The sequence below is a fragment of the Ranitomeya variabilis genome, chromosome 2, assembly GCF_051348905.1.
Source record: "Ranitomeya variabilis isolate aRanVar5 chromosome 2, aRanVar5.hap1, whole genome shotgun sequence".
In the NCBI taxonomy this organism is placed as follows: Eukaryota; Metazoa; Chordata; class Amphibia; order Anura; family Dendrobatidae; genus Ranitomeya; species Ranitomeya variabilis.
The window spans coordinates 510,365,524-510,388,620 of NC_135233.1; the positions used below are offsets into that span (position 1 = coordinate 510,365,524).

At 41.8% G+C, this 23,097-nt stretch overlaps 1 protein-coding gene across 2 annotated transcripts in view; it reads right to left on the reverse strand.

The window, feature by feature from the left end:
• Positions 1–2,452: 2,452 nt before the first annotated feature.
• KIF18A (kinesin family member 18A) overlaps positions 2,453–23,097 on the reverse strand; it is a 174,212-nt gene continuing 153,567 nt past the window's right edge. For both annotated transcript variants that reach the window (XM_077288046.1, XM_077288047.1), the window contains 4 exons: positions 10,803–11,250; positions 9,200–9,304; positions 6,745–6,857; positions 2,453–3,373 (listed from right to left, as the gene is read on the reverse strand). In XM_077288046.1, coding sequence (XP_077144161.1) covers positions 3,234–3,373; positions 6,745–6,857; positions 9,200–9,304; positions 10,803–11,250 — 806 coding nt within the window. In that variant the 3' untranslated portion in view covers positions 2,453–3,233. The remainder of the gene's footprint in view (positions 3,374–6,744; positions 6,858–9,199; positions 9,305–10,802; positions 11,251–23,097) is intronic.

Consider the following 23,097-nt stretch of genomic DNA (forward strand, 5'->3'; position numbering starts at 1 on the left):
TCCCATTTTCCGATACTCATAGCGTCTCCATTTTTCATGATCTGGGGTCGGGTGAGGGCTTTATTTTGCGTGCCGAGCTGGCATTTTTAATGATACCATTTTGGTGTAGATATGTTCTTTTGATCTCCCGTTATTGCATTTTAATGCAATGTCGCGGCGACAAAAAAACCTAATTCTGGCGTTTCAAATTTTTTTCTCGCTACGCCGTTTAGCGATCAGGTTAATGCTTTTTTTTATTGATAGATCGGGCGATTCTGAACGCGGCGATACCAAATATGTGTAGGTTTGATTATTTTTTTATTGATTTATTTTGAATGGGGCGAAAGGGGGGTGATTTAAACTTTTATATTTTTTTAATATTTTTTTTTTTACTTTTGCCATGCTTCAATAGCCTCCATGGGAGGCTAGAAGCAGGCACAACACGATCGGCTCTGCTACATAGCAGAGATCTGATGTTCGCAGCTATGTAGCAGAAATGCAGGTGTGCTGTGAGCGCCGACCACAGGGTGGCGCTCACAGCAGGCCGGCATCAGTAACCATAGAGGTCTCAAGGACCTCTATGGTTACTATTCTGAAGCATCGCCGACCTCCGATCATGTGACGGGGGTCGGCAATGCGCTCATTTCCGGCAGCCCGGCCGGAAGCATCGGTTAAATGCCACTGTCTGCGTTTGACAGCGGCATTTAACTAGTTAATAGCGGTGGGTGAATCGCGATTTCACCCGCCGCTATTGCGGGTACATGTCAGCTGTTCAAAACAGCTGACATGTCCCAGCTTTGATGCGGGCTCACCGCGGAGCCCTGCATCAAAGCAGGGGATCTGACCTCGGACGTACTATCCCGAGGTAAGAAAGGGGTTAATATTTGCCAAATACCAGAATAATGACAGAATATTTTAAGGCTGTTTTATTACTTACTGCAAAGTCAAAAGTTTACATACACTATGCCTTGAAACAATTCTGGACTGCCCATATGATGATGTCATGTGTTTGGAAGTTTTCTGGCAACATCTGAGTTAGAGACACACCTGTGGATGTATTTTAATGCAACTGAAACACCCTGCTTCTTTGTGTAGCATCATGGGAATGTCTAAATAAATCAGCCAAGATATCAGGAAGAGAATTGTGGACTTGCACAAGTCTAGCTCATACTTGGGTACAATTTCAAGATACCTGAAGGTGCCTTGTTCATCTGTACAAACAATTATACACAAGTATAAAACAAGATGGGAATGTCCAGCCATATCATACTGCTCAGGAAGGAGATGGGTTCTGTGTCCAAGACATGAAAGTGATTTGGTCCGATATGTGCATATCAACCCAAGGACAAAAGCAAAAGACCTTGTGAAGATGATGGCGGAAGCTGGCAAGATTGTGTTAACATCCACAGTGAAAAGAGTTCTGTATCAACATGGGCTGAAAGGCCACTCTGTCAAGAAGAAGCCATTACTCCAAAAGAAGCAAACAAAAAAAAAAAAGATGGCAACATGAGAAAAGAAGATTATGTGGTAATACTGAAACAACATCTCAAGACATTAGCCAGGAAGTTAAAGCTTGGGCGGAAATGGGTCTTCCAAATGGACAATGACCAGTAGCATACTGTCAAAATGGTAAAGTGGCTTAATGATAAAGTCAATGTTCTGGAGTGGCCATCACAAAGCCCTGATCTCAATCCTACTGAAAATGTATGGTCAAAGCTGAAAAGGCAGGTGCAAGCAAGGTGACCCACAAACCGGGATCAGTTACATCAGTTTTGTCAAAAGGAATGGGCCCAAATTCCGATTATTGTGAGAAGCTTGTGGAAGGATATCCCAAACGTTGAACCAAGTTATTCAGTTTAAGCGCAATGGTACCAAAGTACCAAATACTAATGAAATGTATGTCAACTTTTGACTTTGCAGTAAGTAATAAAAGTGCCTTAAAACATTCTCTCATTATTCTGGCATTTGGCAAATATTAATTATGGTAATCCTAATTGACCTAAAACGGGAAAGGTTTATTCTGATTTCATGTCATATATTGAGAAAAACATGCAGATGTGTCTTTTTATATAGTGAATGTAAACTTCTGATTTCAACTGTATGTATGTGTTACACACACATAACAAACTTTGTATAAAGTGTTGATGAAACATTCTATGGCTCCATGCTTACATACAACAAACAAATCTATGTAACCCGATTCTACGTTCATATTCCCATGGATTTGGAAAGATAGGAAGAAGTAGAGGACAGATTGAAGAACCTGTGACTGCAGGATCAGACTACACAGGGTCTGTGTATAGTATATAGTCATGGGGACACAAAGGCTATCCATATACAAAATTGCAGAATATTTTTAAGACAATTTAAACAAATTTCTATTTTTTATGCTATGGACATTGGAAGAAAAAAAAATACTATAAATATATATAAAAAAATAGGTGTTTTCATCTAGCCTTTGAACACAAAGTAATAAAAGGAAAAAAATACTTTAATTACAACTATAAAAATAATGTATTTAAAACATTTCAGACAATTAGTAGACAGGTTATTTACAAGACACAGCTCTGTACACTTATAGTACACACGGAAAAAAATATTAATAACACAGGAAACCAATATTTACAGCTTAAAAATAAAATAGTGCTCATAATGATCATTCACAGAAACCATTAGTAAAACCATGGCTTACAGGAACCTCTTAAAGTTGTAGATTTTTTTTTATAATTGGTGCTGGGATCTCCAGCTATAATGCTAATGCTTTTTACATTACCACAATGTGTGGGGAAATCCTGCCTGCCAATAAAAGCGTTTGCATGAGTAGTCTGTGTCTAACAATGCATTTTCAGTCAAAGGGAAACAAAATGCACTTTGCTAAAGTAAAATGTTATGGAAAACCTGACAAAGTTTAAAATTTTTACAATTCTCCTAAATAGTTTTTTCCCAATGTCAAAGTGATGCCGTATCACTAGGATATCCCATCATTATGGTAGGTGGAGGTCTGACGACCAATGGTCTTGGGAAGGACAGGGACAACAATGGTGTCAACATCTTACAACCACACTGTGAAGGCGTTTTGTTCTTGCACAGACTGTACTGCATGATGTAAGGACGGAGTATATTAAAAACACACATCAAGAGTCAGGCGTTGTACTGCACAAGTAACGGTTTCTAGACAGTAAAATGTATTATTTGTAAGACAGGACAAGGCTTTGCAGTCATTGGACTGGATAATCCATTCCAGATATGAGCGGCTACTTTTTCTTTGCAGCTTGAAAAAACTGCTGAGATGATCCAAGGAAGAAGGGTTTTCTTTTAGCACCAGCTAACGCTCCTTCAGAAATACTCCTAGGCAGACGTCTTTGCACATTGCACTCCTTATTCTTTGACAACCCTACAATAAACAAAACATTAATAAAAAATGGATGGTTTAGCCACACTGGAAGCATTGCATTTACAAGTGACATTTTTGTATGCGGGTATATACACCGCTTTACATTCAGAGAACAGCATACTCTTTATATCTACATGCCATGAGTCCACATCATTCTCAACATTAAGGCAGAGCTATGGAGATGGGAGCCGGTGTCCATTTTGGTGGAGTCGGTATAAAATGGACCAACTCCGACAATATATAATTAATTGGGCACAGTAGTCCAATGCAGGACGTGCTGTAAATGTTTTTATAAGAATTTAGGAAAGTCCTGAAATGTCCTATAAATGTCTGTTCTGTTCCTGATCTGAGGATCTGGGCTTGTAGTTGAGATGAATCTGTGCTGCACTTTATGTACATGGGAGAAAGCCATAGCTACATTCACTCCAAGAACGTCTCCCAACATAGAGGTATTACACCCAGAGACTGAGCTGGACGTGCATCTTCAGATCTGATGGCAGCATAGCGCAGTGATCTCTATTCAGAGGACGTCTTCCAACATAGGCTCGCTCTTCTTATCTGCATCTCAAAAACATTTCCAGAATTCGCCCTTTTCTTACTTTCGACTCTGCAAAAACTCTTACTGTCTCACTTATTCATTCTCGTCTGGACTATTGTAACTCTCTACTAATTGGCCTACCTTTTACCAGACTCTCCCCGCTCCAATCTGTCCTGAATGCTGCTGCCAGGATCATATTCCTCGCCAACCGTTACACCGATGCCTCTACCTTGTGCCAGTCATTACACTGGCTACCCATCCAATCCAGAATCCAGTACAAAACTACTACCCTCATCCACAAAGCACTCCATGGCTCAGCACCACCCTACATCTCCTCTCTGGTCTCAGTCTACCAACCTACCCGTGCCCTCCGCTCTGCTAATGACCTCAGGTTAGCATCCTCAATAATCAGAACCTCCCACTCCCGTCTCCAAGACTTTACACGTGCGGCGCCGATTCTTTGGAATGCACTACCTAGGTTAATACAATTAATCCCCAATCCCCACAGTTTTAAGCGTGCACTAAAAACTCATTTGTTCAGATTGGCCTACCGCCTCAACGCATTAACCTAATTATCCCTGTGTGGCCTATTAATAAAAAACAACAACATAATCACGTTCCTCCATCATGTTCTCATACACTTTATGCAGTTAATAGCCTCTGTGTCTGTACTGTTACATACTTAGGCAGTTAACTGGTTCATGCAGCTTTACATGAACACCCGAGCCTTACACTATGGCTGGTCCAAATAACTAAAGCAATTGTTACCATCCACCTCTTGTGTCTCCCCTTTTCCTCATAGATTGTAAGCTTGCGAGCAGCAGGGCCCTCATTCCTCCTGGTATCTGTTTTGAACTGTGATTTCTGTTATGCTGTAATGTCTGTTGTCTGTATAAGTCCCCTCTATAAGTTGTAAAGCGCTGCGGAATATGTTGGCGCTATATAAATAAAATTATTATTATTATTATTATTATTACTACACCCAGAGACTGAGCGGGACGAGCTGGACGTGCATCTTCAGATCTGATTGCAGCATAGAGCACTGATCTCTATTCCGAGGACGTCTCCAACAGAGAGGTATTACATCCACAAACTGAGCTGGACATGCATCTTCAGATCTGATGGCAGCATAGCGCATAGAGCACTGATCTCTATTCCGAGGACACCTCCAACATAGAGGTATTACACCCACAGACTGAGCGGGACTCGCTGGACGTGCATCGTCAAATCTGATGGCAGCATAGCGCACTGATCTCTATTAAGAGGACATCTCCAACATAGAGGTATTACACCTACAGACTGGAGCGGGACTCGCTGGACGTGCATCTTCAGATCTGATGGCAGCATAGCGCACTGATCTCTATTCCGAGGACACCTCCAACATAGAGGTATTACACCCACAGACTGGAGCGGGACTCGCTGGACGTGCATCTTCAGATCTGATGGCAGCATAGCGCACTGATCTCTATTAAGAGGACATCTCCAACATAGAGGTATTACACCCACAGACTGGAGCGGGACTCGCTGGACGTGCATCTTCAGATCTGATGGCAGCATAGCGCACTGATCTCTATTCCGAGGACACCTCCAACATAGAGGTATTACACCCACAGACTGGAGCGGGACTCGCTGGACGTGCATCTTCAGATCTGATGGCAGCATAGCGCACTGATCTCTATTAAGAGGACATCTCCAACATAGAGGTATTACACCCACAGATTAGAGCGGGACTCGCTGGACGTGCATCTTCAAATCTGTTGGCAGCATAGAGCGTAGAGCACCGACCTCTATTCCGAGGACATCTTCCAAAATACAGATATTACACCCACAGATTAGAGCGGGACTCGCTGGACGTGCATCTTCAAATCTGTTGGCAGCATAGAGCGTAGAGCACCGACCTCTATTCCGAGGACATCTTCCAAAATACAGATATTACACCCACAGATTAGAGCGGGACTCGCTGGACGTGCATCTTCAAATCTGATGGCAGCATACAGCGTAGAGCACTGACCTCTATTCCAAGAACGTCTTCCAACATACAGATATTACACCCACAGATTAGAGCGGGACTCGCTGGACGTACATCTTCAGATCTGATTGCAGCATAGCGCGTAGAGCACTGTCCTCTATTCCGAGGACGTCTTCCCACATAGAGGAATTACACCCACAGGCTGGAGCGGGACTCGCTGGACGTGCATCTTCAGATCTGATGGCAACATAGAGCGTAGAGCACTGATCTTTATTCTGAGGACGTCTTCCAACATAAAGATATTACACCCACAGATTGGAGAGGGACTCGCTGGACGTGCATCTTCAGATCTGATTGCAGCATAGAGCACTGACCTCTATTCCGAGGACGTCTTCCAACATAGAGGTATTACACCCACAGATTGGAGAGGGACTATCAGGTTATAAATTGTCAGGTCTGTTTGCAGTTATTACCTTGATCCTTTTATCTTTAGAGCTTTAAATATGATTGTAGAACATTTTGGTCCTGAAATCTAAGAAATGTCTGTGTGCATGTGTATCACAGACATACCTATCCATCCATGATATATTTATACAGAGCGATACCTATATAAAAAAAAAACCAAAAAAACACACAAGCCGCATCGTTATTTGCCAATATCGCTGAATGCAATAGAGAAAATAAACAGCCAAGATCTGACAATTCTGCGGACTCAGAACAAAAAGGAAACATCACTGTTAGGAAATATTTTAGACGACTGATGACAGCAACAAAACCATTGAAGATGATAACCTGGAAATGTCAAGCTTTCATCATGAAGTCAAAAGTCAAAGATACTATTATAATTTATCACTTCAGGCTTACCCACTGGCCTTTTCACTCTCAGCGCTTTGCAGTCTGTGGGTATGTCCTGCTTGACACGTTTCGGTACAGGAAGTAGTACATTCTCCTCTTTCACGGCACTGCCGGCAGTAAGACTGAAGACCCACAAAGAAAGAAAAAAAAAAAAAAAAAAGCGGTACTACACTTTGGTCTGTTTAGCAAACAAAAAGCACTTTCCTTACAGTATATGGAGCAGGTACGGCACAAAACAATCAGAACAGTGCAGAGCTGTTTGCCCTGAGAGTAAAGCTTCATTAAAAATAACATTTTGCACAAGATATAAATAAAAATAGTAATTATTCCTTACAGTCTACGAGACTCGCTTTAAGGGAATCTGTCCCAGCATAATTTACAGGTGACCCTTAATCCAGTGATGTATCACTTACTGGGCTACTTGAAGCAGTTTTGCTACAATTACTGCTTTATCTGCGGCAGATCTAGTACTTCTCTGAATGCTGAGCTCTGTATCACTCCACACACACCACTGATTGGCAGCTTTCTGCCAATGCACAGAAGGCTGCCAGTAAGTGGTGGAGGCTCATAGAGAGCTCATGATTAGGGAGGACTACATTGCAGCAGGTTTACTGATTCTATAAATGATAGTCTCCTCCTGATAAATTGCTGACTATCAAATCTACAACAAGCAGCAGATTTTGACCCAGGCAAGGCGAATTAGCGATAATGGTGAAAAATGAAGAGTACTCCTATTGTGCTGCTTTAGTGGCCAGTTTAAAGAATTTTATCCAATAAACAATATATATATATATATATATATATATATATATATATATATATATATATATATATATATTTATTTATTTATATTTCACTTCTCATAATACATTCCACAACATGCACTTTTTTTTTTTAAAGGCAACTTGCTAATGAGAAAAAAAGTAAAAAAAAAAAAAATCCCAAATGGTCACACATTCACATCTTAAACACTCACCACTAGTGTTGAGCGATACCGTCCGATACTTGAAAGTATCGGTATCGGAAAGTATCGGCCGATACCGGCAAAGTATCGGATCCAATCCGATACCCGATACCAATACAAGTCAATGGGACTCATGTATCGGACGGTATCCCTGATGGTTCCCAGGGTCTGAAGGAGAGGAAACTCTCCTTCAGGCCCTGGGAACCATATTAATGTGTAAAAGAAAGAATTAAAATAAAAAATATTGCTATACTCACCTCTCCGACGCAGCCTGCACCTTACCGAGGGAAGCGGCAGCGTTCTTTGTTTAAAATTCGCGCTTTTCTTTCCTTTACATGAAGTCCCGGCTTGTGATTGGTCGCGTGCCGCCCATGTGGCCGGGACGCAACCAATCACAGCAAGCCGTGACTTAATTTCAGGTCCTTCAGGATTTTAAAATTACGTTCCGGCGTTGTGATTGGTTGCGTCGCAGTCACATGGGCGACGCAACCAATCACAGCAAGCCGTGACGTAATTTCAGGTCCTTCAGGATTTTAAAATTACGTCCCGGCTTGTGATTGGTTGCTTCGCGGTCAACCAATCACAAGCCGGGAGGCTGGACACGCGCGCATTTTAAAATGCGCGCTTGTCCAACCTCCCGTGACGTCCCGGCTTGTGATTGGTTGCTTCGCGGTCAACCAATCACAAGCCGGGAGGCTGGACACGCGCGCATTTTAAAATGCGCGCGTGTCCAGCCTCCCGGCTTGTGATTGGTTGACCGCGAAGCAACCAATCACAAGCCGGGACGTAATTTTAAAATCCTGAAGGACCTGAAATTACGTCACGGCTTGCTGTGATTGGTTGCGTCCCGGCCACATGGGCGGCACGCGACCAATCACAAGCCGGGACTTCACGTAAAGGAAAGAAAAGCGCGAATTTTAAACAAAGAACGCTGCCGCTTCCCTCGGTAAGGTGCAGGCTGCGTCGGAGAGGTGAGTATAGCAATATTTTTTATTTTAATTCTTTCTTTTACACATTTTTACATTAATGTTGTTTCGATACCGATACCCGATACCACAAAAGTATCGGATCTCGGTATCGGAATTCCGATACCCGCAAGTATCGGCCGATACCCGATACTTGCGGTATCGGAATGCTCAACACTACTCACCACTATGGTGCAATAGTCCCGTCAATCTCACTCTAACCCACAGCAGAGACGCCATCCTGAACAGATCCCGGAACCCCCCACACTGCAGCCAATCCACCTCACAGTAGAACTCATTTAACATGCACCAAAAACACAAAACTCTTCCACAAGTGCTCAATAAAATATTTCTGACAACATACCACGACGGTAGCTTTATGGTATGAGGTGTACCGGTATATAGTTTCTTACCTAAATACATCACTGTCTTATGTTTTTAGGAAATAACTGTGTATTAAACCTTCTTGGACACAGAGGAGGGTGCACCATTATATGAAAGCCAGAAGCTCAAAGTACAAAAATGGTCAACTTACCTTAGTAACTTTCTCTTCCTTTCAGCAGCTGAAGTCATTGCCATGTAGGACGGCTTGTCACTTAATTTTCCTAGATTCTTGTTTAGCAAAGATGGAAGTCCTAGCCTGAAAGAATAGGATTGGTGACTGTAATAAGGGCTTCTCTCGCAGGCACTGAATAATTTACTGTGGGCCAGGCTCTATGCATCATCACAATTAGATAAAACAATTAGTAAAATAATCAAGACATTCACATCACCTGCATCAACCCAATCCATCACCGGCACTCTGTGGCATTTATATAGGATGCCATGCGCTGGAATTTGCATAGGAGTTATTATTATAGCGCCATTTATTCCATGGGGCTTTACATGTGAAAAGGGGTATACATAATAAAAATAGGGGTTGTCTATAATCGAACACACTTAAAACGAGATGCCCATTGGAACATTGCATCTTCGTTAAAAAATAAAGAAATCTAACTTTTATGTTTACCTTTTTCTTTTTCACTTTTTTTGTACGATTTATCATAAAATAAACCTAAAAAAAAGTAATTCTCTGAAGCCCAGCCTATGTACTGAAATAAAGTAGGATTTTATCACTACTAAAAGAGATTACCACATTAATTGACAAGAGGGTGTTACCAGCAGGCACAACTGACAAAATCAAACTGGATAATGAGACGCTCAATAGTTCAGCTGTGCATATATTTCTAGGAGACAGAACAGAGGAACTGCACAAGCTAGAGTTAGAAGAACATGATCTCCTCATGCATGGAGTGGGCTCAGGAGCTGAGCCTGCACTGTATCTGGCAGCTGCTGGCTGTGTGACACGCCCAGCACCTGCCTGTAATACCAGTGACCAGAGATGGGGCCGATTACTGTTTAACCATTTTAATGGTTTTGTCAAAATCAGTGACAGGGAAAACTACAGGACACGATTACCGACTCCTATCACCTCATTTAGATGCCAAAATGACTCACATTAGTCCCAACATGCCAGGAAGTTGTCACGGCAGCTAGGGTAATGTTGAAGACCCCCCTGGACTGCCAGCTTAAACTTGCTATGAAGCCAAGCCTGCAGACATAGCAATCACAGTGCAAGTCCCCCAGGAATTTTTTTTTTTTTTTAAATATAAAAATGGTTTATAAAAAAAAAAAATCTAAAAACTCAAGATCAATCTCCCTTTCCCAGATTAAAAGTAAAGAATAAAAAAACAAAAAAACAGGCCTCCATCCATATATGCTGATATCTAAAATAATAAACGTTAACCTGTACGGTAAATGCAGTTAAGAAAAAAAAAAAAATAAGTAAAATGACAGAAATGAGGTTCATCTCTATAACTTCCTGAAGAAATGCAATAAAAAGTGAATAAAATGTTCTGTGTAAACCAAAATCGTAACAATTAAACCATCAGCTCACCACGAGAAAGAAAAAAAAAAAGTTATGGTTTTGATAAAAAGAGAAAAGATAAAACAAAAGTGCAAAAGCAAAAACTGTCCTCAGCAGAAAGGGGAGAAAAAGAATTTCAGCAATTAGTGTTACCTATATGAAGTGTATAGCATGGAAGCATCACACACATATCCAGAGAGCTCTTCGAGACAATCTACTTAGAGACAAATACCTTTGTAACATGCTGGTCGGAGGCTTAGCCTCTTTGACGTTAGACTCTGGCTCCAGGCTCACGCTGTCCTGAGAGAGGATGACCGTAGAGTTCAGATCAGCTTGTTCTGATCCAGTCTTTAAATTAAAGGTGAAACCCAATTTCCGGAAATCCTGATCATGAGCCATAAAGCCTCGGGTACTTTCCAGATTCTGGTCAACACTTGGGACATCTGCAACCTCTTTAGTAATGGTGACAGTTTTATTCAACATTACTGGGGTGTAAACAATGGGGGTGAGCTCCTCACTGATCGAATCCTCCGCATCATTTCTTTTGGTAAATTGAGTTGGTCCAACAGTTTGAGAAGGTTGTGGTGAATCTATTAGTTTTCTTCTAATCCTCTTACGAGGTGGAACTACTTCTACTGGCTTTGGAGGAAGATTTTCCTTTATGGCCATCAGAGAGGCATCTATGAAATGGTAAGAAAACGTTACTGTATGAATAAAAGTAACACGCGTCATTAGTTCTAGCATTTTCATTTAACCCCTTCACCCCGAATCCTGTATTCACCTTCCTGAACAGGCCAATTGTTACAATTCTGACCATTGTTACTTGATGAGGTCATAACTCTAGAATGCTTCAATGGATCCCGGCGATTCTGAGACTGTTTTCTCGTGACATATTGTACTTTATGATAATGGTAACATTTCTTTGATATGACTTGCATTTATTTGTTAAAATAAAAATATGGAAATTTGGCAAAAATTTTGCAATTTTCAAACTTAATTTTTATGCCCTTAAATCAGAGTCATATCGCACAAAATAGTTAATAAATAACATTTCCCACATGTCTAATTTACATCAGCACAATTTTGGAAACAGAATTTTTTTTGTTAGGAAGATAGAAGGGTTAAAAGTTGACCAGCGATTTCTCATTTTTACAACAAAATTTGCAAACAAATTTTTTTTTTTACTTTTAGGGACATCACATTTGAAGTGACTATGAGGGGCCTATATGACTGAAAATACCCCAAAATGACACCATTCTAAAATCTGCACCCCTCAAGGTGCTCAAAACCACATTCAAGAAGTTTATTAACCCTTGAGGTGTTTCACAGGAATTTTTAGAATGTGGAAGAAAAAAAAAAAAAACGTTTACTTTTCTTTCACAAAAATGTTCCTTTAGACCTTTTTTTTTTTTTTTTTTTTACTTTCGCATGGGTAACAGGAGAAAATGGACCATACATTTTGTTGTGCAATTTCTCCTGAGCATGCTAATACCCCATATGTGGGGAAAATCTACTGTTTGGACACACGGCAGGGCTCGGAAGGGAAGGAGCGCCATTTAACTTTTTGAATGTAAAATTTGTTGGAATAATTAGCGGTTGCCATGTCGCGTTTGGAGAGCCCCTGATGTGCCTAAACAGTGGAAACCCCCAACAAGTGACACCGTTTTGGAAACTACACTCACCGGCCACTTTATTAGGTACACCTGTCCAACTTCTTGTTAACACTTAATTTCTAATCAGCCAATCACATGGCGGCAACTCAGTGCATTTAGGCATGTAGACATGGTCAAGACAATCTCCTGCAGTTCAAACCGAGCATCAGTATGGGGAAGAAAGGTGATTTGAGTGCCTTTGAACATGGCATGGTTGTTGGTGCCAGAAGGGCTGGTCTGAGTATTTCAGAAACTGCTGATCTACTGGGATTTTCACGCACAACCATCTCTAGGGTTTACAGAGAATGGTCCGAAAAAGAAAAAAAATCCAGTGAGCGGCAGTTCTGTGGGCGGAAATGCCTTGTTGATGCCAGAGGTCAGAGGAGAATGGGCAGACTGGTTCGAGCTGATAGAAAGGCAACAGTGACTCAAATCGCCACCCGTTACAACCAAGGTAGGCCTAAGAGCATCTCTGAACGCACAGTGCGTCGAACTTTGAGGCAGATGGGCTACAGCAGCAGAAGACCACACTGGGTACCACTCCTTTCAGCTAAGAACAGGAAACTGAGGCTACAATTTGTACAAGCTCATCGAAATTGGACAGTAGAAGATTGGAAAAACGTTGCTTGGTCTGATGAGTCTCGATTTCTGCTGCGACATTCGGATGGTAGGGTCAGAATTTGGCGTAAACAACATGAAAGCATGGATCCATCCTGCCTTGTATGGAGCATCTTTGGGATGTGCAGCCGACAAATCTGCGGCAACTGTGTGATGCCATCATGTCAATATGGACCAAAATCTCTGAGGAATGCTTCCAGCACCTTGTTGAATCTATGCCACGAAGAATTGAGGCAGTTCTGAAGGCAAAAGGGGGTCCAACCCGTTACTAGCATGGTGTACCTAATAAAGTGGCCGGTGAGTGTAGACTCCTTATGGAATTTATCTAGATGAGTACTGAGCACGCTGAACCCACAGGTTCTTTATTTTGCATTTTCGTAAGGGTAGCAGGTGAAATTGCTCTATACAGTTTGTTGTGCAATTTCTCCAGAGTACGCCGATACCCCATATGTGGGGGAATACTACTGTTTGGGCGCACGGCAGAGCTTGGAAGAGAAGGAGCACATTTGACGTTTTGAATGTAAAATGTACTGGAATAACTAGCGGATGCCATGTCGCGTTTGAAGAGCCCCTGATGTGCCTAAACAGAGGAAACCCCCAAAAGGGACCCCATTTTGGAAAATATAACCCTTTGGTAATATATCTACAGATGTAGTGACGATTTTGACTCCATGGGTGTTTTCCAGAAACAGGCAGCAGTGGATGTTGCTGAGTGAAAATTGCAAACTGCCGTTGTAGTACGCTGTAGCGACTAGTACATTATGCCCAGCCCATACTTCTGGAAACACACCTGTAAATTAGGTGGGTTCCCATCACTACAGAAATGCCAAACATGTGGGCACTAAATGTTGTTTAAGGCACACTGGGACTCAGAAGGGAGAGGGGCATTTGGATTTGGGAGTGCAAAATTTGCTGAATTTCTTTTGGGGAGAGAGGAGCAATTTTGCTTTTCCAGAGCCTTTGTGCTACCAATAACGTGGAAGCCCCTATATTTCCGTAAACAGATTACAGGATCTGAAGATTTTTTGTGGACTGAGTTGAAGCTTTATTTTGGGAACATTTTACTTAATGTTTGGGATCACATTTATCTGGTGTTCTACGCCGATCACTTACTTTGGGGTTTCCATCTAAATCTCTGAGTGACGTGACAGATGAAACCCCCGAGGGATCCATTCACTATAATGATGCAGCAGATTTACTCTGGACTCCATCTAGCCGCTGTTCAGCAGTCTCCTTTTCAGAAGTGCACAAAACTGTGCAATCAAAGAAGGACACTGCCAGATCACAGGTCATATGGCGTCCACAGTGACTCCATGTGCCTCAGAGGGAATTTTCCGCCGGGGTTTTGTCTGAATCATGTATTTCAGAGATTTACACGGAAACCCCGCTGTAAGCGCTCAGCGCAGAGCACAGGATAATTGTGGGTCAAGCCTTACTGCGATCTTTGGGAGGCAGAATGAAAAAAAATCAACAATAATAGGTGAAGAATTGGTTTTATTTATTTTTTATGCCGTTCCTTGTGCGGTATAAGTGATAAGCCGACTTTATTCTTTGGTTTGGTGCAAATACAGCAATACCAGATTTATAGCGGGTTTTTATGTTTGGCTGCTGTCACACACTAAAAGACGCTTTTTAATACGAAAACTAGTTTTGCATCACCACATTTTGAGAGCTATAATATTTTTATATTGCGGCCGACAGTCATGGGAGAGCTTGTTTTTTGGGGGGACGAGCTGCCGTTTTTATTGGTACCATTTTCGGGCACATGACATTTTTTTTTAATTGCTTTCTATTCTGATTTTTGGAAGATAGAATGAACAAAAACCAGCAATTCAGGAATTGATTTTTTTTTTTTAACCGTTCTGTGTGTAGTAAGATTGGTAAGACAGCTTTATTCTTCGGGTCAGTACGATTACAGCGATCCCAAAAAATATTTTATAGCAATAATAATTATTTGTGCATCACTTTATTCTGAGAGCTATAACTTTTTTCAATTTTCTGCTGATGGAGCTGTATAATGGCTTGTTTTTTTGTGGGACAAGATGACATTTTCAGCGGTACCATTTATATTTACATCCATCTTTTTGATCACGTTTAATTGCACTTTTTGTTCGGCAGTAGGATGATAAAGCATTGTTTCTTGCCTCTGGCAATACCAAATAGGTGTACTTTTATTGTTTTTTTTTTACATAAATAAATGTATTTATTGGAAAAATATTTTTTCTTTATTTAGGGATTTTTAAAAAGATATTTTTACATTTTGTATTTTTCTTTCTTAGCTTTTTTACATTGTCCCAGTATGGGACATCACTATATAATGTCAGATAGTTGATCTGACACTACACAGCAGAGTATCAGATCAGTGATCTGACGAGCACGGAAGGAGACATGCCAGCGCCTACTCCCAGCAGGCGCTCGAAAGCCACCTTCCCTCTAGGACCCAGAAGGACCCCGCAGCCATCTTGGTCTCCATGGAGACCATCAGGCATCCTGTGCGATGCTTCTCTGTGCTGCTGTACTACTGACAACATAAGAGGGGTTAAATGCCCTCGATAGGTGCTAGTACCGATTGGGGGCATAGCTGCAGGGTGTCAGCTGTCACATACAGCTGACACCTGTATGCGATCGTAGCGGCGCTCAGCGTGAGGCCGCGCAATCGTGCCACCATAGATATACTGCTCTTTGCGGGAAAGCAGTATTGGCGCATGTCGGGAAGAAGTTAAAAGTCAAATTATATGTTGATTTTTATTTTAAACCCCTTAGTGACCGAGTCAATTTGGATCTTAACTTAACATTTTTACCTAACTAAGGGGATGACAAAGGCGGGTTTTATTTACAATGTTTTTTAATTTGATCACAGTGATCGGGTCTGGCAGTGAATATTAATTTCTCTGTAATAGCGCGCACAGTGTCAGCCATATCTGCAGCGGCGGAGTGGTCACTTAAGAGAAAAGAATATTCACTTTTCTCAACTCCCATGGGCGTGGAGGAAGTGAATATTCCCTTAAGTAGCAACACACAGGATCACCCTGCCGCTGCAGTAAGCCGCAGGCTTCGGCTGACACTGTGCGTGTTACTAAATAGCAATGGCTACTCACTGCCCTCCACGCACATAGTCCAGGCGTGGCAAGCAGTGAGTATTCCAGCAGCAGTCCTGTTTATAAGCAGAGCATGATGTCCCTGCCATGTGCTGCTTAAAGACATAAAGCAGCTGCTGGCATAAGAAAAAGAGGCTGCGATGGAGCCCAGGGACGGTAATTATGATGATACTTTTTAATGTTTTTCTGATGGAGGCCATACATACAAGGATAGGGGCCAATCATACCAGGATAGGGATGAAGAGCCATGCATACAAGGATAGGGATGAAGAGCCATGCAGACCACAAAAGGGATGAGGAACCATGCATACCAGGATAGCGATGAGGAGCCATGCATACCAGGATAGTGATGAGGAGCCATGCATACCAGGATAGCGATGAGGAGCCATGCATACCAGGATAGGGATGAGGAGCCATGCATACCAGGATAGAGATGAGGGAGCCATGCATACCAGGATAGGGATGAGGGAGCCATGCATACCAGGATAGGGATGAGGAGGCCATGCATACCAGGATAGGGATGAGGGAGCCATGCATACCAGGATAGGGATGAGGAGGCCATGCATACCAGGATAGGGATGAGGAGCCATGCATACCAGGATAGAGATGAAGAGCCATGCATACCAGGATAGGGATGAAGAGCCATGCAGACCACAAAAGGGATGAGGAACCATGCATACCAGGATAGGGATAAGGAGGCCATGCATACCAGGATAGGGATGAGGAGGCCATGCATACCAGGATAGGGATGAGGAGCCATGCATACCAGGATAGGGATGAGAAGCCATGCATACCAGGATAGGGATGAGGAGGCCATGCATACCAGGATAGGGATGAGGGAGCCATGCGTACCAGGATAGGGATGAGGAGGCCATGCATACCAGGATAGGGATGAGGGAGCCATGCATACCAGGATAGGGATGAGAAGCCATGCATACCAGGATAGGGATGAAGAGCTATGCAGACCAAGATAGGGATGAGGGGACAATGCATACCAGGATAAGGAGGCCATGCATACCAGGATAGGGAAGAGGCCAATCATACCAGGATAAGGATGAGGAAGCCATGCAGACCAGGATAAGGATGAGGCCATGCAGATCAGGATAGAGATGAGGAGGTCATGCACACCAGGATAGGGATGAGGAGGCCATGCAGACTTGGATAGGGATGAAGGGGCCATGTATACCAGGATAGGGATGGGGAGGCCATGCATACCAGGATAGGGATGAGGGGGCCATGTGATGCACCCGCCTGGACCGCGGGGTACCAGGAATCAGACCAGATAGTTCTATGGGGGAGGTCACGGGGCTGTGATCTGTTTCCGTGGCCCTGGCCGTGTCATAAAATGGAAGATAATTATGTGGTGTTTGGTCGTGACACCACCCGTGGTGTTCGGCAATGGGAGGCCGACGCTGCGGTTTTGGTCCACTGGGGCTGATGGTGACGCAGCAAAGATGGTTCAGCTCCCCACAGGTAGAGAGGGGCCCCAGGGCAAATATATTTGATTGTTCAGATGGTGGTGAATGTTGGGGTGCGGAGAATAAGTGAAGGACACAGAGAGGTGCAGTTATCTTTACCTTTTACTTGAAAGTAGATGCAATCTGGGGTACCAATTACAGATGACGGATTGAGTCTGGCTTGCCTGGAGGCTTTCAGGGGATCCCCACCCTGCCAGGTGGGGTTGGGGACTTTCCTTCTGCGCTTCTCTCTTTTAGGGTCCCTGCTGCTTGTAGCTAAGCTGCGGCCCTCTCCTGCGTGAGGATTTCTAATCTGTATGGCAGACAGTGTGAGCCTATTTCACGTCACTGTCTTTTTCAATGTCAGCCCCGGGCTCTTGGTCTGCTACTGTGCCTTCAGGTGTTCAGTGTGGCCAGGGAACTTGCAGTCCCCTGCCCTCCAGATTCGTCTGTCAGGGCGTACAGCACCCGCCCAGCCAAGGACTCTGGTGTCCCTTTTTATCAGTGCTCCACTCTGGGGTCAGCGATACATAGTTTTTATTCCCCTGAGCTCTTGTCTCTGCTCCTGTTCCTTCCTTCTCCACAGACCAACTGCCAACTCTCCTCTCACTGTCCTGTCAGGAGCTCCTGCTGGATCCTGTTTCCATGTCAACTCCCCTGTTTACTCTCTCAGCTGACTTCTTTCTGACTCACTAACCCCACCTTCTGGCCAGAATTTATAAGGAAGCTCCCCTTTCTGGCCTGGAGCAGGAATTGACATGTACACTCTGTTACCTGGCATGGGGACCTTCCTTCTTGCCTCCAGGCATGACATCACCCCCTAGAGGGAGTCAATGTCACCGTGGCAACCGGACTCTGGGATGCCATACATGCATACCACGATAGGGATGATTTCTCTCAAGGACCGGTTCTGATTTTGTGAAATGTAGGATTATTTATACAGCAAAAGGTTTATTGATATGCATCCATAAAGGCAAGTTGAGCGTTTTCGGTCCACATCCGGACCTAATTATTCATCTGGAGTGCCAAGTTTTTTTGGATTTGGATTTGTTGGGCTGGATACCTTACTTGAACACCTACTCTATACACTACGACGAGTGCCGTGTTGTTCTATTATTATATTTATACAGTTGTGCCAGATTTCAAGAACTCACTTCTCAGATTTGTAATTCAGTTCATTTAAACTTCCCCTTTCCTTAGTGTTTTAGCCCTTTGACAATAAGTGATTTGCAGACAGCAATCTACATGAAAAGACTTAAACTGGACAGCACAGAATGATTTCTGAGGTGGTGGAAAGACCGGCCACAAGAACCCCTCGGAGTCTGGTCTGTGTGTGCCCTAATAAGACTTGTGCTATATTACAAAATAAAGAAAAATTAAATTAAAACCCCACAGCTTTTCTCTCAGTTAATGGATAATATTTCATGAAACAGAACAAGATTTTTTTTTTTTTTTTTTAATCAGAAACAGATTTCAGGTTTAGTGCATGGAAGTAATAGAACATTTCAGAGTAATGCTGTTATGACCAAGCAGAAACATGGAGCTGAGGCAGAAGCTTACGTTGCACTTCTCGGTACTGAACAGTCTAACATTATTCCTACTCACAAAAATAAGAAAAAGCTGTACAACATGGGTAAATGAGGAAGCAGGTACAAATTCAGCCACAGGACTATAGAGGTGTAAAATTATACAGTTATCCCTAATTGCAGGAGCAGACACAGACGGAAGGGGGCTCCATGTGCAAGAACAATATATGGGCCCTATGCAGAGCAATAGCTCATCTTCATGCACAATTTTGCCTACTTTGCAAGTGTTATTTGCCCCTTTACTTCATGAGCCCATGTGGCTGCACCAATGGTATGTCCGTCCCTGCCAAAATGTATCCATATGTGCCCCAATTACACCCCGTTGTGAAGGATCGACCCTCATACACACAAATATTCCCTACTGTGACGTCCCCAAACCCCTACCACATATGCCAATGTTCTTCAAGGGACTTACAAAATGATCAGACGAGAAAACAGAAAGATGAAACCATGGGTAAATGAAAATGACAGAGTACACGTGTTTGTTGCCTTCTTCATCTTCTTTGAAAGTCTATCAATCACCAGGTCAGCAATAGAACCACTTATAGTAATCCCACACCAGTAGAAGAGGCATCTTCTTAATGGCAAAGTATTTGGCACCCAAGAAGTTAAGTTTAAGTTGACTTCAAGTGAGTGTTATCAGATAGTTTTTTACTTCACTTTTCACTATATGATGCTGCCCAATCATAAGCAGGCAGCAGAACTGTGAAAAAAATGCCATGATTGGTCAGAATCATACAGGGGAGAAAAGAACACACCCCCAGTGAAAACAATCTGATAGTACCCATTTGGACTTTAAAAAAAAGTTACCCATTAGGTAGCACATACTTTGCACTATCATTATGTTCCCATTCACAAAAGCATTGCCCCGTGTGATGGGTATTGTATTACACATGTATGTATATCTCTTTTATGCCCTCTATATAGAATGACTACTTTGTTCAAATTACATTGTCCTAAAATTGCGAAATTTTGGCTCATTTAACATATCATCATTATACCTCTAGGTTCCACTGCATAAGTCACTTTTTATCATGCCTCTTTGTTTTAATACTGTGTGTGCACCTGGCATCTGCATTGCCACCATGTATCCACTTGAGTTATCAATAACAGTTTTTTTTTCTTTATTTTCACAAAAACCTTTTGATTACTTGACCAATTTGTTTCACATTTCTTTTTATGATTCAATATTTTTCCGATTGGTTCAGTGTATATATCCAGCAGGTATGTGAGTATATATTAGTCTTATCTTGCACCATCGCATATGTGCATATATTCCTCTCATTTACATGCATACACATATGCTATCTGCTTATTCCTTATTCTATTTACATAAATTGCCAGTATCTTTCCAACGAAGAGGAAGAATATAAAAAAAAGAAAAAACAAAAAAAAACAAAAACAGAAGTTTTATTCCGCTCTTAAGCTATTTTTACATTTTGTGTCTAGGTCAACTTGAACCATTTGGAGAGAGGTCGTCTTGTTACCAGAGTTATCAAAGTCGTCACACGGCTCCATTATGCCAGAAATATGAACAAAGCCTCATTTCTCTTCACATTGGTGCAGATCAATTAATGGGCGATGCATTGGTTTAAATGAGGTCAATTCAACAACATGAAGCTTACCACATAAAATACCACATTAGCACAAACCCACTAGGCATTTTAGCCCCATTTCTCCTAGTTGACCAGCATGCTTATACACCAATAACGACCTCTCCCAAACAGAATGGGCCATTTTACCAGTTTTCAGTGCCATCTTACTTTCAACACCTTCAAAATTGTACAGGACATCTAATTCTGTACAGTTCATGCCTTTCTCCCTTATAATAAAAGGAAGCAAAGTGGACGAGTAGCAAATGTCACAAAAAAGATGCAAGAATATAATACAAAAAAAATATTACATTCTAAAAGAAAAACCGAAAAAAAAGCATGATTTTGCGTGAATTGGAATAACATCATGTGTAAGAAATTCACGATATAGATACATATATACACACCCACATATAATATATATACTGTATATATATACATATATATATACACATACATACACACTGTATACATACATACATACATACATATATATATATATATATATATATATATATATATATATATATATATATATACACACACACACGCATACACACACATATACACTGTACATATTATTTTGAGACACTGATCAGGCAACAATATACTACATCATTTTCACTTATTGAAACCCGAACACAGCTGTCGCAAAGAAAAAAAAAAAAAGATGAAAAAAAAATAATAATAAATCAAACACTAATTTGATAACAAAGGCCATTAATCACCCACATCACATGCCAAGTATTACTCATATATGCAGCAAATCTCTACAACACAGAGGCAGGACTGCCTGGAGTAACTATGGCTACCTATCTGTAGTGTCAAAAGGAGCAGAGTGGGTGAAATTCAGACTCCTGGTCTCTGTGGTAACCTACATTTGTGCTACTAAATAATTATTAGCACCGTAGATGTAGCTGTGCTCGTTGTCAGCGCACACCATATGAAAAAGAAATAGATAAAATTGGTAAAAGTTTCAGAAGAGTCACAGCTACAACTGTATCCCTGCCGCTTCTCCATTGCTGAAGCTCTGGGTTTGGGGCAGAGGTACATTCAGCTTCTTCCGAGGTTCTCTTTTTCAGAAAAATGTCCAGTCAATGTGGTAATGAACGCACAGCAGCAAAAAATGGATTGCTTTAGGTTACTAAACTCCAACTATTACCTTTTTTGTGATAGAAACTTTTTCTCCTCCACACTTGGCGTCATGATAAACATCCCAAATGAATGTGTTATTGGTAAATTAGACACCCCGAGGCTTTCAGCTTCAAAGGACTACAGGGAGTCTATGTGTTGAACTTAAGGAGCCTACAGATTCATCTACTGGAATCAAAACGCAGAAAGGACAAAAATAAAGAGCAGCCGCCTATAAAGGAAAAATAAACCTGGAAAAATATAGATTTAGCAAACTGAATTTGTCACTGGATGGTAGATCTTACGTACTGTTGTGCTGTGTTAACAAACCGGAGACATTGACAGTGACAGTCCAGTAGCTAAAACCTGAGGATGGTGTAGAAGTGGAGACTTGTATGCGCCTCTGCACCTTCCCTTAACTATCTTAGCCTTTAGCTCATACCACGCTAACCCCACCTCTCCCAAGATCAGCGGGCACATGGCTCAGCTCAACACTTCTGTCCTCTCACTCCAGCCAGGCGCGAGTGCATCATAACACTGGTCATAACAAAGAGACCAGGGTTGACAACAGTCCAGAAATTCCTGGACATGCCATAAAAATAGAGCACTTTTTCCCCCTGTCCATAAAAAATAAAAATGATGTGTCCATAATATTTTTGAAACTGGAGAGACTTGTACAGATTTTTATGACTGTGTTCATCACCCTTTTACATAGTCAATTCAGCTCATGTCTTAATATATACGATTTATGGTCTGTAGACATCTCATATTCTTAATGATTTATTGTGGTCATCTAAGGTGTCGATAAAAATGTTGGATATGATTTTTTGAGAAGCTGTCCAGAAAAAAAAAAAAAATCAAGTTGGCAAACCTTGATAGAGACACATCATATTCAACCCTATGAAATTAAGCTTGAAACACCCAGACATATGGGGCGGATGATGTAATCAGGTGTCCTCCTGGTCTCATGCACAGCCAATAACATCACCAGAACACCTTTAAGAACTGTTGTACAATGTTGGTATGCCATTTTTTTGGCACATTCAACTTATGGTAATAAATCTCTCATCACGTAAAATAAAGAAACTTCCCTCAACTACTTCTGGGTTGTCTTGTTCTAACATATGACAGCTGACTGCACTTTGTCCCTCAGTGGTTTCCTGCTGCACTAGAATCAAGTATCATAGGACTACATTGCATATTTATACCTTTTACCTCTGCATAGTATCAGACAATATGGTTAATCAATTAACAATAAATCCACCATCATAAATGAACCCTTGAGACCTCATGCATACCATCATATTACAAATCATATGATGCGCAGACTGCTCCCCGTAAATGGAGGCAAACAAGTTCTTTTTCTCTCAAGGATTCATGTAAAAACGATAAA